The sequence below is a fragment of the Talpa europaea genome (assembly GCF_964194135.1).
Source record: "Talpa europaea genome assembly, chromosome: 5".
In the NCBI taxonomy this organism is placed as follows: domain Eukaryota; kingdom Metazoa; phylum Chordata; class Mammalia; order Eulipotyphla; family Talpidae; genus Talpa; species Talpa europaea.
In genome coordinates, this window is record NC_140071.1 from 118,516,955 (window position 1) to 118,535,712 (window position 18,758).

Here is an 18,758-nt window from a genome sequence, read left to right on the forward strand (position 1 = left end):
ATGAAGTGTAAGAATGTAATTTTCACATCTTTCATGGTAGTGGGTAGATCCATATTTTCCAAAATGGAATTATAGTTTTCAAATGACTCTGATTACTTAATATTTGCATAATATTTTTTCTTAGACTTTCAAAAACTTAAATTTCTTTTTGTAGAGAAAATTTTTCCCCATGATACCAGCAGTTACTTTAGTGCACTTTGTTTTCCTTCTGTTGAATCAAGAAGAATTAAACATTATGCTTATCTACTATGATACCAATGCTAAAAATTATTTGTGTGCCTTCTATGTACATGTGTACATTAAGTAGATATCTGGAATGTTGTATACCTAAGAATAATGAGAATTATTTAAGTGGTAGGATTTGGGTCAGTTTCTTTTCACTTCCTGTATCTTTTTATATTGATTGAATTTTTTTAAAGTACAGATGGCATTTTATATAAAAACATTATTTAACAGAATTTTGTTTTTAAATTATTTATAGGGAGAGTTCTAAATTTTAGTACCTAACTCAAATATTGCTGAGTAATTGTTACTGCTCAGGAATTGAGCACTTTTTTTTCTCTTAAGTTTTGTTTTATGTCCCTTTATGTCGTGTCTCTGTAGAGACAGTGTAGTGCTATGTCTTACAGATAGTTTACCATGATATGAATTCTGGCTTTGTTGCTTAGCGATTGTTAACTGAGTATGACCACAGTCTAATTGTGAATCCCTCCACTCAGGTAAAATCTGGTGTTATAATTATTTCAGAAGAGTGTCACAAATACACACACACACACACACTTTAGTGATCCATCCTACTACCTGGGAACAGGGTCTATTCAAAAGAGAAAAGCTGTTGTTATTACTATTTTAAAAGTCCGGATTCTATTTGTATATGTGTATGTTTTTATTAAGTTAATGTATTTTTTTGAAGGGTTGAGTGTATTACACTTCTGTTTGTCTGTAAATTACCTAAAGTACTCTACAGTGGACTTTTCTCAGATTTGAACTTTTTATCCTAGAAATTGTGCATCACCATGAGGCTCGTTATTCTTGATAACTACGACCTGGCTAGTGAATGGGCTGCCAAATATATCTGTAACCGTATCATTCAGTTTAAACCTGGACAAGACAGATATTTTACACTGGGTTTACCAACAGGTAATACACTTTTTTTTTTTTTCATTTTCAATCCTCAAGTTTATGGAATTGAAGCGTTTCTTTTAATAAAGTAGTCTTCCTGTTATTTGTTACTGATAATGCATCACTGATAAAGTATGTTAGTATATACACATAGATCTAGTGTCTACATTTCATTACTGTTTTCTAGTTCTCCTACTGTTCCAAAATGCAAAAAGCAATATCCTGACTTGAAAGATGGCCATAGTGTGTTTTGTATCTACTTCTGGCACTTCTGTTTATTTGTAGGGATGTCACTTTTGCTATTCACATAATTTCTTAGTAATTTAGTCTTCCTGTTAATCATTAGAGGTACCCAAAATATATGCTGTTTTTGCTTTTTAATTTTATTTCACCCACCTTATATTATTGTATTAACCCTTTACTATTTTTATGTTTCTTTTGATCTATTATTGAAGTATTGTAAGTGAAAAATGTGAAAACTAGTATATCTCCTTAACAGAATAAACACAAGCATTAATTTTTGGGGGGTGAGGTTAGAGAGTTCTTATTTTTTGGGGGGATGTGGTTAGAGAGTTCTTATTTTTTTAAATTTTTTTGTTTTATATATATTTTTACATCATTTTTCATTTTTGTACAATGTGTGCCAAAATAGATGACTGGATCAAGAAGATGCGGTACATATACACCATGGAATATTACTCAGCAATCAAAAAAGATAAACTCATGCAATTTGCAGCAACATGGATGGAGTAGCTAAAAGACTGACTCTCATTTGAGATGACAGAATATAATATATTAGTGGCTCATGTTAAAAAATAATGCCAAAAATTAATGTTCTTCACTCGATCCTTGCCAATTTCAAGAGTTTATCTGAAAGTAGGGGCACTAAATTAAGCTCTGGTTTCTCTTTTAATTTCATTAAATGGTCAACACTTATCCTATTTTTGTATTATTTATGCTATAAATCTCTAACTGGCAAAGATTTTTCTCAAAATCTAGAAGTTTCTAAACTTGAAATGTACAACATTAATTACAGGTATCCAACAACTCAGGAATAATTTTCCAAACTATGATTTTTCTTGATAGATTTCCAGCTTTATTCATTAAATTCCCATTTACTAAAACGTCAAAGTACATTGTAAAGAGACTAATTTAGCAATATTTGTTAATTGAATATGTATTTAAATTAATAATTATTTAATAAATTAGAAATTTTGAATGTCTTATTTAAGAGAATAAAATTAATGTAAGTTTATCTTTAAAAATAGATTTCAAGTTATATTAGAAAATGGAATCTTTATCTGTTTTAGGGAGTACACCTTTAGGATGTTATAAAAAGCTAATAGAATATCACAAGAATGGAGACCTTTCTTTTAAATATGTAAAGACCTTTAACATGGATGAATATGTAGGTAAGCCTTATTATTTGGATTTGTTATATGTTTTAAATAGAAGACTATATTTTGAGAATATTAATATACTATTTGAATTTATGAGTATATTTCTAGAGCATAATATATTGACTGCCTTGTGATGATGTTGGGAATTTATATCAAAAATATTTTTGTGGTAGCACAATATAGAGGAAAGAATATGAAAGAAATCAGAAGATCTGTATTTGTCTTGGGTTCGACCACTTACCACTTATGTAACTGAGCCAGTCTGTTTACATTTCTTGTTCTTTCTCTTTCCCCTCTCTCTTTCTGCAAAATTAAAACCAGTGTTTTGATGATAAATTAAGAAATATGTATGCAAAATTAGTCAAATATAAGGCTGTTTATATTTGTAGCTGTGAAGTTATCATTGATTGGCAACTTTATTTAGTGGAAAGGTTTATGATACATATGAACTGTGTTAAAATTTAAATAGAGGAATACATTTTTAGTGGCAGCCTAAGTACCATTGTAGTTCATTATATTTTGCATGCATATAGGAAGAATAGAAGACATACATGAGCCAACATTTTAGTTGAATAGCTAATAAATTTATGTTCAGCTTATCATTTCAGTAATACTGCCTAAAATTTTGTGTGTTTGAGATGTGGAATGTAGTGCTTAAATACCCCTTGTGAGCTATGTGAATTTAGGAAAGTTACTTAACTTTTTTGTGCTTCTGTTCTTCTATAAAAGGGAATGATAATAACATTTCCATAGATGTTGTACAAATTGTCTTAATACATACACATACAGTGGTTAAATAATGTCTGGGTATATAAGCATATAATCCACATAAAAATTCTTTGAATATGGTATAAAAAGGTTGTATATTTTAAGTAGCATTTGTGGCTTAATCAGAAAAGTAAAATATAGATTTATTTCTGGAAATAGTTACATTTTTATTAACATTATATTTAGGTCTTCCCAGAAACCATCCTGAGAGCTACCATTCTTACATGTGGAATAACTTTTTTAAGCATATTGATATAGATCCTAATAATGCTCATATCCTTGATGGGAATGCTACAGATTTACAAGCAGAATGTGATGAATTTGAAAAGAAAATAAAAGAAGCTGGAGGAATTGATCTTTTTGTTGGAGGTATGTAAAATTTTTGTTACTGTTTGTTAATATTTGAATTAGGAGCTTCAAATTTAAAAGAAATTATCATTTTATAATGTAAAGAATACCTGTGACTCCGTAATACCCATTTATTCAGTTAATAATTTCTCTTTTGCTTTATTTCATAAAAAAATAAGATCACGGGTTTTTGGCTTTTTTTTCAAATTATGTCTGAGAAATAGACCCCAATCCCTGCTAAATTCTTCTAAATACCTTTCTAGAATTGACAGCTTACTACATATTATAAAAACAGTGATATATATGTCTTTTTGTAAGTGTTATTCTTATCCTTTTATTATTTCATTAAAACTCCAGCACAGCTTTCTTTTCAAATTACAGGGTTAAATTTCTGCGGGTTTGTATGTGGACAGATGGACTTTAGTATATCTCTACTGATGACTTAAATTGCTTTATCTCCTTAGGAAATGTATTGAGAATGATACAAGATGCCATTAGCCTTGTATTAATATGAATTTTAAACTATATATTGTCTTAAACTCCAAAGTGAATAAATGTTTGTTAAATTCCACATTAAGTTTATATATATCCATATATAATTATGTATATCCTTGACTCTGTGTGTGTATAATCTACCATTGAATATATAAGGGGGACGTTTATAATAACAGTTTTATTAGCATGAAACATCTGAGACAGCTAATTCATACTATCTGAATAGAATAACACCAACTAAACTGAAATCAAAATAGTTTTGCCAGATACTTTAGTATTCAACTAAACATACTAAACCTGTAAATTCACATTAAGTTCTCTTATAGTTAGAAGACTACTCAGACTTACATGATTTAGATCTTTAGTAGAGCTATACTGAGGCTAATGTATGTTTGAGGTGACCAAGTATGGTTAAACTAGTTGGTTGCCATTGGGGGAAATTGTTTTATAGTCAAACATTAATTCATATTCTATTTTGGCCACTTTCTCTATGACCTTGGAATTTCAGTATAATTAAGTCATTTTTAAAATGGTTAATATTACCCATTTCAAATTTTTGAGAATTAACTGTATTACAGCTTTTATAAATATTTTGTACAGTGGTTGCCATGTAGATGGCACTCTATTAGTGGTACTTTAGTCTTCTCTTTGTCTCTGAACTGTAGATCCTGGAATAATTGTTCTTTAATTCATTGAATTTCCTGTGTTTTTTTTTTGTGAATTAACTCTGAGGGTGTCCAGCAAGATTGAGATATCTCTTTGAGGAAATTTTATCTCTTCCCTAGAAGAACCAATATCATTATCTTGAAGATGTGAGGTTTATTTTTCTTGGAAAGAATACAAGTTAGATTACTTTGCTTTTCAAAATAAAGTATTCTATAGTTTAGATAAAATTTCCTAATACTACTTTTTTATATCTTGTAAACACTTGCACTCCAGTTTTGGCTGTATGACTCAATTATGAAATAATTACCATTTCTACCTACCAATATCAAGGCTAAGGTAATAGATATTAGAGAACTTTTAAGGCATGCACTACCCATGTATTTTTCAGATTTTCAAAATCAAGTAGAATTACTGAAATGTATTATTATATACCTTAACTGTTTATCTTAGTTTTATCAAGAAGTATTTTGCCTCCTTTACCATTACACAAATAAAACATGGTAGTTATGAGAGGCTTATGATTTAAAATGGTTGCATAAATAATACCTCTTTTAACTTACTAACTTGAGGACTTTTTTCCTATTTATTTATCTTATATCAGGATTCATGTCACAAATACCTTGGTGATTCAATACAGAAAATAGAATTGACAGGGGGAAACTGATAAGACCTCTTTAACTACACTTTGCCCTTTTGCCTATTTTCCAGTAAGCATTTATAGTTTACTGTGATTTCTAATGCTATAACTTCCTTATCTAGAAATCCTAGTAGAACTTTCTTCATTTCACACAGTTTTAAATCAATTTTTCATTTTTAGCAAAAGATTTTTGGTACATTTCTTCACTAGACTCTGCCACTCAGTTCTCCCATTGAAACGAATGGAACATAAGTATAACTATGTTTATTATGCACTTACTATCCAAAGAATTTTACTTTGTTTTCTAACCAATTTTGTCTTAAGCTTCTTGTAATTTGTTCTGCCCTTCTTGTGATTGTTCTATTCTCACTCATGTGCGCGCACACACACACACACGAAATGTGAGTATTTCCTTGCCTCTTACATTAACATCTTCATTATCTTCACATGATAACTCAGGGTCTGACATATTTATCATCCAAAGGACATGATAACCTTTTCTATAGGGAGAAAGGGCTATTAGCTTATTGCATTTTCTTTGAACTTTTTCCTATTTGGGATATCTTGTTATTGGATGTGTTCTCACAGGAGAATCTTACTTGACTCTGGTTTGTTGATCTAGGTTTGTTATCATTGGATTTTCAAGATGAGGCTTGGTGTCTGGGTCTTACTACTTACCCTTCTTTTGTTCCAGGGTTTGGTTAATAAAAACACTAAGAACTGAGCCAAATGGGATCAAAATATCAGCTTTATTAAAGGTAAAGTTGAATTAGAGATTGCAGATTGGGTTTGAGGCCAGAATGGAATTTCCTGTTCATCCCCACTAAATTGGAAATAGTAGGAAGTGAAGACCTCAAAAATATTAATCCACCATTGTTCACTACTGGCAAATGGAGCAGGAGTTCCCTCCCGTCAGTAGAAAAGAGAAAGTAGGAAATATATACTCTTAAAAGTTCTCATTTTTCCTCTAGTAGCAGAAGTATTGAGAGAAAGAATAAAGAGTATCATGCAATCCCTGACCCACCTCCAGCAATAATTTTATAATTGGACTGTAAAGGCATTATTCACTTTAAAATGATTTTAAGACTTTTTTAAAAGCAAAAATAAGACAATTGTAAAAACGTTAACCTTATCCTTTGGTAACATGATTAGAGTCTTTGGTTTGTAAGGAACAATAATCTAATAGTAGTATCAGAAGTGAATTAATTTGTATGATTCTGGGGTAACTCACAAAATTTACAGAAGCTTTAAAACAACCAAATCTCTGGTAGCACAAGAACATAGAGGAACTCACATCTCCAAATTAGGAACTCATCAACTCTTCTACAAAGTATCAATAAATGCCTCAGCCCTACGTGATCGATTTTTCTGTATCTGTGGTCTATAGAAAGTACATAAATTTTTAAAAAAGTGAAAAATGTTCTGTCTTCTGGAACAACACTCATCAACTTCAACAAACTTGCCAATCAGAAATGAAAGTTCTGTGTTGCAAACAAAAGAAAAGGAAAGAACTTACGTAAATTCTTCAGTTTAGGATACATATTTATCCTAGACCACAATTACTCTGCCTCAGAGAGATAAGGAGTTTTATGAGTGTTCTGTCCTCTGTTGTAAAGGGAGGCAGAGCAGGATAAAAGGAGAAACTACACTGAACATACCAAAGAACAGCAACCACCTGTTTATTCACCCGTTATTTATTGAGGTCTTTTATGTGTAATTTAAATAAGAATAGAGTAATGAAGAAGACAGAATCTTCACTCTCATGAAGTTCATATTCTACCCACAGAATTTTAGGAACACAGGAAAGACAAATAATACAAACTTATATTTTTAGAGACGAGTCATAAAAGTGCTGAGTCCTTACTTTAAAGGCTGAATAAAAATTGGCCATGATTTTTACATTTCCTGGTTATTTTAAGACTGTTTTGTAAACCTTTTTGAAACATTCTGAACATTTAAAAAACATTCATCAGAAAGCTCAATTTTAGATAGTTACTTGTGGTCAATAAGGGAACCTATTGACTCTTCTCTGACATGAATCATTGCTGGTAATTTCAGCTTGCTTATGCACTTTATATTTCCCAAACCACCAGTGAAACCACTAGTGAGATGACCAGTGTTGATCTTTTTACTTTTTTCTTCTTCTGGAACTTGTATTTTTCTAGTTCTATCATTTCCTCTTTGTACATACATAAAGAGATAAACATAAAATTTTTGACAGAGTATACTTACAACAGGAAGCAGAAGAGTTTACAAATCTTGAGAGAGATATATATCTATACTTTAAGATATACATTTATAAGCAGATTCATACTTAATAGTGCAAATGGTCCTGGCGTATGATCCATATGTAGGTCTGATTTTATGTGTCCACATTAAAAATGTCTAGATTGTTATGCTTTGGTAGTTTATACTACTTCCCGAGAAACTCTGCATATTTTACCTTGCTGTAGCCTGGGAAAATTTTTGTTAGAACTGCATGTTAAGTAAAATATACATATTTTATCATTAAATATGCTGAATATAAATGTAACAAATATTTTAAGATTATTTTAGCTGTGCTTGTCAGAATCTGACCATCTAGGAGGGTACATGTATATAAAATGTGATTTATTTATCTCATAGAAAGATTTTTCATTTTATAAAAAAGATATAGCTGCACTTTGCTTCACTAAGGGATGTCATACTTTTATCTGTATTTCACAGGTAATCCTAGAGTGACAGAGCTGACAGTAGGTCTTCTTAAAGCATTGTTTTCAAATTGTAGCTGTCACCCATGAAATCATGAAATAAATATATTCTGTCATATCTAGCATTTCCTTTTGTATGTTCTGTTAATGAAATGGAGTATAATTGAAAGTAACCTGCATGTTCCTAGTAAGGATAAATAAATATTGCTATATGTAGTTCTTTTATTGTATTTATTTGTGGATATGTATACTAAATTGCATTGCCAAAACCTGCTTATTACAGGTTGTAGTTTAAAAAAAGTTTGAAGAAAACACTCCCATATTTTTCTAATCTATACATTTTTTTGTAAGTGAGAAAACTTGCAAAAGATGGGTCCACTAGTTAACTAACCTATCTAGACTAACCAGCTAGACTAACCTATCTAGACTAGAATCAAGCAAGTTAAAGTGTATGAGTATAAAGACCACTGGGTTAGAAATCAGAAGATTTAGAAATCTTGACTCAGTATTTACTAAATTATTTAGACAAATCACATTATCCTTGAATATCAAGTTTCCTTTTAAACTTTAAAAAAAGTGGGGTTGATGAAAACAGATATGCCTGGTGTATCTTAGGAGATTGTTAAATTATCGCCATTGACAAGATACTTATGAAGATAGTTTATATATGGCAACATTTTACTGCTGTTAGAATCATGTGCTTAGCTCAATGCTAAACATATAGGAAACATTGAAATACTTGCTGAATCAAGTACAGGAACAAATACTTTATAAATTCACTGATCAAATAAAACAAGGTAAGTGTTTTGTCACCATTCCTCATGTTAAACTCTGAGAAACCTTATTTCTTGATTTCTTTTATGTGAAAAACTGTATTTATATTATGTTTATGTGTGTGTGTGTGTGTATATTTCTTTTGAAAGGAATTGGTCCAGATGGTCATATTGCTTTCAATGAGCCAGGATCCAGTTTAGTATCAAGGACAAGATTAAAGACTCTGGCAATGGACACCATTTTGGCAAACGCTAAATATTTTGACGGTGACTTATTGAAAGTGCCAACTATGGCTCTAACAGTTGGTGTGGGGACTGTGATGGATGCCAGAGAAGTAAGAATGACATATTCTTTGAGGTTTTCTCTTCAATGTCTGTAGATTTTGGAAGAATTATTGGCACTGAATAAGTGATGTTTTGGTAGCACTGTACTCAAAATAATAGCTTGCTTTTTGCCAGTCCCATGATGTGCTTAGGGCTCAATTACATTAAATCTTTTAGATCTGTGAACTCAGAATTAGGCACCTTTTGAATTACAGCTTCACTTACCTATTCCTGGTTCCTAAAATCATGATACTCAGATAATCTGTTTTTAGGTGAAATAGTCTTGTTAAAGTCTGTTGGTACAAGATGCAATGCCAGTTAACACTGAACGGTATTAGGAGCCTCCGAATAATTTAAAGTACAACTTGACCATGAAAGGATAGCTCAGTTGTTTTTTACAAGAAATGGAACCCATGGAGGACTACATCTGTTATAAAATTGGTCTACTTAACAAGGCAAGAATTCTGAACAGCAGACCTTGCCTAATCATTGAATTTTGAATTAGGCTGTCACTTCCTTCCCTAAAAATAAAAAAGCAAAATATAGTCAGTTTGTGATTCTAAGTGCTTAAATTATATGGAAACCTGTGGAATTCCATTCCATTCTGGCAGCAGGATCAGACAAGTTCAGAGGAAAGAATACAAACAAGGTAAGGTAAGTAATAGATCTTGACATATCTAGACTTGAACATACAAATAGAACTGTCATTCTATATGTAGAATTTTTTAATCTAAAAACCACAAAGACATCAAAAAGACCTTTCAAGGACTGAAATTTCAGAGTAAATAGGAAAAAAAAAACATTTTAGAGCAATCTGATTTCTAAAATAGTAAACTGAAAGTTATACAAATAGATTTATCACATTTATAAGATTTGTTACAATGTAACAAGACTAATTCTTATAAAGAACTATTCAGATAGATTGTTTTTGGTCAAGTTTTCCAAAAAAAATATATGATAACATTAACCTCACAGCATTTATTCCCAACATAATTATAAAGAAAATCATTATGGCAAAACTATTCTAGAGTTTTATTATGCATTATGGTATATTCAATAATACCCCATAATAATACCCCATTTTACTTTGTTAACCATAAAAAGGGATACACTTTGTGTATATTCTTAAGAAACTAGAAATAAATATCAAACTGAAGAAGTACAGTGATATTTATTTTTATTTTCCCCTCCAGACATTATTGGTGTGGTGCTAAAGTCCTTGTTTAAGTTTTTTTTTAAAGTGTTTAGTCAGTTGGAGCATGTTTTAATTATTAACAAATTATGTTCATGATATTTCAGGTAATGATCCTCATTACAGGAGCACACAAAGCATTTGCTCTGTACAAAGCAATAGAAGAAGGAGTCAATCACATGTGGACTGTTTCAGCCTTCCAACAGCATCCCCGAACTATTTTTGTGTGTGATGAAGATGCTACTTTAGAATTAAGAGTTAAAACTGTGAAATACTTTAAAGGTGAGCATTGAAATTTCACAGCAGACTATGAGAATATTTCATTGTAAATGATAATTAAAACTTACTATAACTGTGAAGTAACCTCCTACACTGTGGCCTGTTGAAAAACTGGCATTCTGCTCACGTTAGCCAGTTCTTTCAAGGAATAGAAATGTCCCACCTCTGTAGCTTTTCAGAGTAAGTTCCTAATTTTTTTTTTCATGAAGAGAATCTCTTTAGTATTTTCAGTAAAGAATCTCTTTTAGATTTTCTTGAAATCTAAAATTTAGTATTTTACTTTCATATTGAAAATATAAGATTAAATAACCCAATAGGAAATATATATTTATGTTCTTTCTGATGTTCTTTTCATTATTTACCTGTCCTAGTCCACTCCCCAATTTATGTTTAGGGTTTCCTACAATGTCACTTTAATCATCATAATTTGAAACAAATTTTCATATATTAAATTTATTATTGCTAAAGATGAAATAGTATGGGATAAACTCTGCAACTAAGCAGGAGCTTAATTGCCCAGGCTTCTACATTTGTATTTTCCTTTGCTTCTTCCTCTGGTCTAGTTCAATAATTCTTAAACTTTGCTGTCCCAGATGAGGGTGTATATATAAAACCACATATGCTTGCTTGGAAATTTTCAAGAAAAATCTTGACTATACTCAATCTAGAATCCATTCCCCACATAAGAGTCAACTCCACATATATATACACACAAAAGCTGTATGAGTAGGTACTATTTATAAACACCTTTATTTATATAGCTGATATCAAAACATTCTTTAATGGTCATATACATATAGATCAGGAATTCAAGAGATATAGTATATCTCCTGATATTACAGGAATGAATTTATTTTTAATCTTTTACTTTAGTGACTAGGTGTTTATTTGACACGTTAGAAAAAATATACTGAACCAAACAAACTTATATTTTATGTGTATCATTATCACAAGATGAAAGAAGTTAACGTTTTTTACCTCTAAGACACTTTTTTTTTTAGATTAATCTTGTCTGAAACTGTGATTTGTTTAAAATTGATACAGCTTTTTCTTAGTGGTACATAAAATAACAATGTGTCTTATAGTCTGTTGCTTCTTACCTTCATGAAATACAGTATTTAAATGTAAAGCTTATAAGTCAATTTAGAATGAATAAGTCATAATTTTGCAAATACAAGTATGGCAAAAATCTTGAATATGATATACAAGTGATTGAAATTTGGCACAGTGGAAATAGTTAATTTTAAAAACAAAATTTTGATTAATGTATAGTTTTATATTTGCACTTATCTATTATGAGCATTTTCCTGCTTTACAAACATTCTTCAAAAGCATTTTTATGGTTGTATAATAGCCAAGTAGAAATATTATAATTTCCTTAGACATGTCATTATTGTTAAAAACTTAGATTATTTCCAGTCATTTATATTTCTATCAGTGAAATTACCAGGATTACCTTTAACCAAGTCATAATATATCAAACTGAAAAATTGTTAGCTTCTTAATTTGACAGCTAAAAGCAGGGAAAATCTCAGATGTGAGGTTGTAAGACAGAGCTTTTGGAAACATGTAGTCTTTTAGATTTCATACTAGATCCATTAAAAAAGAAAAAATTCTACCACTTACTTTAATGCCAGTTTTAAGGAGTTTCATTTAACATAGCAATTTTCTAGTTCCAGGAAGCCTCAGATAAACCCTTGTACACATTTGTCAATTGGATTTTATCGAATTTTTTTTACATTTTAGTGAAGTATAACAGTTAATAGCCAATACTTACGATTATGTGCTATTCAAAACTCATTATACATATTGATTTACCTGTCACAATTCTGTGATGTAAGTACTATTATAATCCTTTTTATATATAAGTTGACAGTTTTAATAGAGATTTTCAAGTCACTTACCTGATGTCATACAGCTGGCTTCTCAAAGCCAGGCTTATCTAGAGTATGGGCTTTTTCTTGTTCATTCTTGATACTACCTCTCAGGAGTAAGCTCTGGCTATGATGTGATACCAGTCATATTTCTGTTGTTTCTTCACACAATCATTGTATTCAAAAGTCACTGACATATATTAAAGACAGTTTAAACCAAGGGAAGTATATGGTTATATGTATTTAGTTCTTTTCATCTATCCAGACTCTCAACTCTTCTTAAACATTTTGCAGTATAGACTTTTCATGAGAGAATTGCTGTTTTCTCTTAGGGAACACTGTATTTTCTACTTAGTAGGTGTATATATTTTTGAAGAGGTGCAGGATATTAGCCTCTGTCAATATGCCCCTCCTTCAACATGGAAAAAAATGTAATTGAGTATTGTTCTAGTCTATATAGAGACCATTTTACTTGTATTTTGATATAGGGTAGAAATAAATATTTGTTAATTTATACATAATAAATCTTTTTATATGTTTGCCATCTTCATTTCAAAATGGAGGGTATGGATCCTCTAATTATCATCAGTAATTGCTCAAATTACATTCACAAAAGTTCCCTTATGTTATCACTAAGAAGTGACAACCAAAATCTTAAGAGGTCTAATTATTTAGATTCCAAAGAAAACCTAGGCAGTGTACTCCAAAACAATAAGAAGTCAATGAAAGTTTATTTCAAAATATACCTTTGAAAGACATAATTACAGGAAAATATAGTTTATTATTATTCTAGTTTTTGATTTTGCTTAAATAAAACATGTTTTATGCCCTTGAGAAAACACATTTTCAGTAAATCATCATCTTGGTAAACATATTTTTGTTTCATCCTTTTAAGGCCCTATCCCAGTAGCTTGACATAGGTTAAATGAGTTCAGATTGAGTCAGAACCATCAATACACATTTATAATCCACTGTGCTTAACTTTTCTTCTTCTGGCAACAGGTACTGTGTGCATTTTTATCAGTACTCTTAAGAATTTACTTATTTCTGCTGATGATTTAAGCAATATTTGTATTTATCAAGTTCTTTCATAAGAAGTTGCCAATTTTTACAACTTAGAATCTAATAAAGTCTTGAATTGTTCAAAAAAACTATAGAATTTTCAAAGTAACTTCTAGTTTGGAAGTAGTTTTATGTGTAAAAGCTAGTAACCACTGTTTGATTTTTAAAAAACTTTATGAAGTTGAATTTTTGTATTGTTTATCCTAGTACTTTCTTTAATTCTAATGTATTCTTTCCATGATCAAAGGTGTTACAAAATGACACATAATTGTATCAAGTAGAATGAGCCACTAAAATCTGACTTTGGCAATATATTTTCTAAACCACATGGCTGAAATTACCTTTATCTTCAGTGTTCTCCTTGTTGGATCTTTCCAGTCTTCGTTTTACTGCCCTTCACATACTGGTTATTAAAAATGGATTTTTGAATTAAATTGTTTTATGTAAGATTGATTCTGTTTGGAAAGATCCTCAGGTAAATCTTTAGCAAGTATTTCTTTTGCACCATTAAAACTTACTTACACTTCAATATGGCATTTGATAAATGGAAATTTTCCAGTTAGTGTCTTCAGTCAAGAAATATGTTTTTTAAGTGCCTTTAATCACAGTGTTTCACATTGGTGTGAGTCAAAAGAAGTGTAAGAAGTATTCCTGTCTCATAGATATATTCTTCATAAAAAGTTGGTTGTTATCACTAAGTGATTTGAGAAAATATAATGTTTAGCATTAAAATAAAAAGTTCTCAAAGGTAGGGACTTTAGTTTTGTTCACTGCATTATTTTAGCATTGAGAGGTGTGCTTGGTACATTGGTGGTACTTGACAAATTATGGGTGGATAGATGGGTAGGTAGGTGGAATAGCGGATCACTTCAGTTTAAGTGTTAAATTATATAAATCAGACTATGCAGTCCAAAGACTATTAAATAATGGAAAGATAATAATTGAAGTTTAGTTGAGAAAACTTTATGCTGATAGGATTGAGAACCCTGAAAGGTGGGTGGTAGTAGCAGAAAGAGTTCTTGTTAATACAGTAAATTGCATTGATAAAATAGGGCTAAATTCTTATCTTTTGAAAATACATTCCCTTTTGAAAAGGGAATCTATAGATTAAGAACAAAAAGAGAAACCAAGTTTGTCAGTGACTTTTTTTTTTTTTTTTAATGTCAGTGACTTTTCACCTTTTGTGGGTCATGGATCACTTTGAGAATCCAGCAAAAAAAGCCTCTCAGAAAAAGTGGATGTGCATATATGTGTTTGCCTACACAAACACACATATTTGTGCATATATAAACTTGTATATTAAATTGGGGACTTTAAAGTTTTATAGTTATATCAAATCCTTAGGCTCCAGGTTGAGTAAATGCTGCATTGGATTTCTAATAACTATACAGCTTCTAATTGACACCACTCTTAAGTCAGAGATGGTTTCGGTACAACTTGCTCTACTTTTTTTTACAGCATTCTAAGTCTTATGTTTAAATACAGGTTACTGTTTAACTTTTTTAATCATGGTGATATTGTGGGTATTAACCCTTGAAAATCCTAATTTTAGAATTAGGCCAAAGGCAAATGGGCTAGTGTACTTTTAGACTAGGCTCCAGAAAGGCTCTGGAATGCGTCTGTCAGAACCCTTGCCTTTGAACATCTAAGATCTTATTTTTTCCCCTTTGAGGGTGTAAAGTTAACTGCAGCACCAAATGGGTGTATGGGGTAGGAGTCTTTGTTAGCCGAGAAAAATATTCTTACAAAATGACTTTTTTTCTGAGGAAGAACAAATGCTAACATGTTGGTACGTTTCACATCTGTCCTGAGAGACAGCTTTGCATAAAAATGTATGAAATACTCAGGTTTACCCATATATTCATGGATTTTATAAGCTTTTTGTCTTCAAAGCACTGGTAAGCATGTATGGAGGGGGTTATATATTAATAATTTTATAGGAACTATCATTATAGAATCAAGTATTAGAGATTACATCATCCAAACCATATATTAGATACTGTTATAAAACTGAAAACTGCTATACAATATGTTGAGACATTGCTTTCTGTTTTGAGTTTTTGAGCTGAGATTACTCCATTATATAAATAAAGTCAAATAGCAGTCAAGTGGCTGCCAGTTACCTAACACAGAGGCAGACCTAATCAAGTGCCTTTATCCTTAGTTTGATATTTTTTATACCAAAATCATTGTATTTCCTGGGTTGTTGCTCCAAGGTTTGCTGTTTGCAAACTTCACACTACTCAGTTTATGCTTTTGACTCTTTCCCTCCAACTGCATGGAAGGCTTAAAATTTCTCCCTCCAAAATCCTATGTCCATGACTTTAAAGTCAACCTAATTCTCAAGTATACTTTTATTTTCTGTTCTAGCCATTTTTTTAAAAAAAAGATTTATTTATCTATCTATTTATACAAGCACTGGGCACAGTCAGAAGCGCGGGAGGGTGAGAGAACCCACCAGAGCCAGAGCGGGTTACAGAACAGGCAGGCCGACGAAACACACCGCTGAGGGGAGCAGCGGTCTGCAGGAGAGGTCTGCGCGCCATATGGGACTCTTGCCCGGCGAGCGGGGATCGAACCGGCGCTGCAGAGGCTGTGAGCAGCCTCGCAACCCAGTGCTCAACCGCCACGCCACCGTGGAGGCCCTGCTCTAGCCATTTTTGCCTGCTCTTAATTCTTTTGTCTAAGGACCTTGAACTACAGAATCTTGCTTTCCTGTCTCTTCACCCTTTTTTTAATCCTGCCTCTTTTTAATCACTATGTTCAAGGTACATTTTTAAAAAGAAAAAGCTTCTGGAGCCACTGTCTGAACCTTCAGACTTCCCAAATGTTTACTGAGCTCTCACAATGAACCTTTACAGAAACAGGACTTGAACAGGGAGCGTAAGGCCCTGTACCTCACTTTCTAGTTGGATACATGGTAGAAAAACATTTTTTAATAATGAAAATTGCTGAAAAGAAAGTGAAATAGTAATTTATTTTAAGGTGACATTTGGACTGAGACCTAATAAGCAAAAAAGAAAGAGTCATGCTTTGCCCAGGGAAAAGAGCATTCCAGGCCGAATGAAACATTAAGTATGAAGACCCTACACTGGAGCCAACTAGCCTTTTTGAGGTAAAAGCAACAACCCCAGCGTGGAGTACACAGAGGCAGAGAATGACAGGATATAATAGCATAACTATAAATGAAAACATTAGCATAAAATCCAAATTATTGTAAGTGACCAGAAGCAACTGGAGGATTTAAGTAGGGAAATGGCATAATCAGTTTTAGGTTTTAAAAATAATAAGTTGCCTGTATACCAAATTGTTTTATAGAATGGGTAAATAAAGTAGGGTGCTTATCTGGCAGTAGCCAGATTAGAAATAAAAGTGGCTTGGACTAGGGTGGTTATCCATGAAGAAAAATAAAGTGTGAATTTTAGTTTTTTGGCTTTCACAATTGATTGAAGCATAACACAATATACCAGGATTAACAAAGAAATGGTTTGGAAGGGAAAAGTGGATCTGAACTTGCTAAGTTTGAAGTGCCAATTAGACACCAGGGGTAGGCTATTGCAGTTTGCATTCTCTTGCTTTCAGTTGAACCAATGTATGTATGTTTCTCTTCCTTCAAGACTTATAGTTTTTGGCCTACCATATGAACATTTCTCAGTGTTCTTTGTACAGTCCATCCTTTGCTCATTTCTAAAAATTGGTCCCACTTTCTTCAGTTTGGATTTTAGAGTGCTTTTTGCTGCCTTCTGGAAAAACATCCACTTTGCACACAAGTACCATTCTCTCATTCCAATAATTCCATTACCTGAGACCACCATACTGAGTTCCTTTCCACGGTTCCTTACCATATTTTAATCTGAAAAATTTAACTGATTTCTTTATCCAGATTATTAGTTGGGATATTTTATCGCCCCCCTCCCCAAAATACAGTGTGTATGTATTGACTTATAAGTAACTAGAAGACAATTTTGTTCTCAAGCTTTAATATACAGCGTTCAAGCATACCAATTATAAAACTTAAATTTACTTGGAAATATTTAATATAGGCTGAATTATTTTAGTAAACCACCTTCAGTACGGCCTATAAGCAACCTCTGTTGTAAATATATAGGTCAAAATAGTGGAAAATAATTTGCCAGATGAATGGAAAAAGGTAACTTTGAAGAACTATAGGTCATACTAGTGTAACAGCAGTTTAGACCCTTGCTAAAATCTGGCGAAAGAACTGCCTGAGAATCAAAAATCAACATAAGATTTTTAGATTTAATTGAATAGAATAACCAAGTCAATAGTCAAATTTGTTATTGTCATACTGAAGCACCTACTCCAACTCTGGCTGCCCCCGAAGAACCTATATACACATATTCTAGATCTGTATTTTCATAAATACCAGTAAATTGTATCTACTAGGTAGATAAAACATTCCAAAATACTCTAAACCTTTTTTAAGTAAACTATATCAAATGGGAAGCATTATACTTATAAAATCTTTTGTTTTCTAAAATAAATAACTCAAGATTAATACAATCAGAACTGTGCTTTTTTTTTTTTTTAAGGTTTAATGCATGTGCACAATAAACTTGTGGATCCACTATACAGTATGAAAGAAGGAAACTGAAGGAGATTGACGCCAAATTCTGCTTGAATGAACAGGACACTTTCATTAGATGAATTCTCAGCTATGCAATATGATAAAATGGGATTTTTTAAGATTGTCATATTGAAGTCCAGTACCTATGTGTTAAACATTCCATATTTAGAATGTCCATTTTATACTATGGTTTAGAAGTAGTAATTAGCTCTCCATTGATTAGTTTATTATCATGATGAAGTACTGATGCCTGAGCCACCCTTTGCAACAGCACAGAGATGAAATATCCGCCTATTTAAAAATTTTAAGTCATTTTAAAGGTAACAGTTTTGTACAAGTACCATTAATTATTTCCATGGCATTCTTAGATTTTTATTTTTTAATCACATGAAGTCACTCCTTGAGCCTTTCAGGTATCAAACAACTATCATAGCAAGTCTTTACTTTGGGACATTATGCTTTATATTACACACAGCTTTCTGCACGTGGTTGCCTTAGTTTATTGTCCTGTAGTAGCATTTGGACATCAAATGTCCTGCT

General features: G+C 31.7%; 1 protein-coding gene across 2 annotated transcripts; it reads left to right on the forward strand.

Moving 5' to 3' along the window:
* Positions 1-915: 915 nt before the first annotated feature.
* GNPDA2 (glucosamine-6-phosphate deaminase 2) lies at positions 916-18,245 on the forward strand (the record flags this gene model as incomplete). Of its 2 annotated transcripts, XM_084233193.1 has the most annotated exons (6): positions 916-1,140; positions 2,433-2,534; positions 3,477-3,659; positions 9,050-9,234; positions 10,523-10,697; positions 18,184-18,245. In XM_084233193.1, the coding sequence occupies exons 1-6, from the start codon at positions 1,017-1,019 to the stop codon at positions 18,243-18,245; spliced, it is 831 nt and encodes a 276-aa protein (XP_084089319.1). In that variant the 5' UTR covers positions 916-1,016. The 2 variants fall into 2 exon arrangements, with proteins under 2 accessions (XP_084089319.1, XP_084089320.1); XM_084233194.1 differs by lacking the exon at positions 2,433-2,534.
* Between the last annotated feature and the right edge of the window lie 513 nt (positions 18,246-18,758).